Consider the following 550-nt stretch of genomic DNA (forward strand, 5'->3'; position numbering starts at 1 on the left):
TCCCCGGGGGGGGGTGTCACGTGACCGCAGCGTACCGGCGTCTGGAGGTCTTTCAGCTGACTGCGGAGCTGGAAGAGTTCAGAGGAGGTCAGCAGGATGCTGTTGAGATTGTGCACCATGGTGGAGGCGAACTTCAGGTCCTCCTCCCGCAGCAAGATGTCCGCCATGGAGTGGAAAATGTTCTCGGCGTTCAGCAGGAGGCAGAGCTGTGTGGGGGGGGAGAAGTAATTGCCCCGTGCACCCACCTGATGATGAAGGCCCCTCTGGTCTCCAGCAGCCTCCGCTCACTACTGAACCTCTTCAGCAGGTTGACCATGAAGCGATGGAAGTAGGAGTTCATGGTGGGAGTGGACGGCGAGCTCTCCACACCGCGGCCACCTGAAGGAGAAGAGATCCCGTTATACCGGCCCAACAGAACCCAAACCGATCATCGTTTCCCCATCTCTCTCTCTCTCTGGAATCATCGGCACTGAAATCTCACACAGCCTGGATCCCAACTCATCCGGGGGGCAGGTTTCAGCGCGTCCCCCATTGTCCTCCTACTATAACC

General features: G+C 58.5%; 1 protein-coding gene across 1 annotated transcript in view; it reads right to left on the minus strand.

Annotated features, from left to right (window-relative positions):
* The window catches only part of VAC14 (Vac14, PIKFYVE complex component), a 36,536-nt gene that overhangs the window by 35,292 nt on the left and 694 nt on the right, over positions 1-550 (minus strand). The window contains exons 2-3 of the mRNA XM_018574147.1: positions 242-378; positions 36-206 (exon numbers count right to left, since the gene is read on the minus strand). Of these exons, the coding sequence (XP_018429649.1) occupies positions 36-206; positions 242-378 (308 nt within the window). The remainder of the gene's footprint in view (positions 1-35; positions 207-241; positions 379-550) is intronic.

Source organism: Nanorana parkeri, unplaced genomic scaffold, assembly GCF_000935625.1.
Source record: "Nanorana parkeri isolate BGI_ZX_2015 unplaced genomic scaffold, ASM93562v1 scaffold2766, whole genome shotgun sequence".
NCBI classification, from domain to species: Eukaryota; Metazoa; Chordata; class Amphibia; order Anura; family Dicroglossidae; genus Nanorana; species Nanorana parkeri.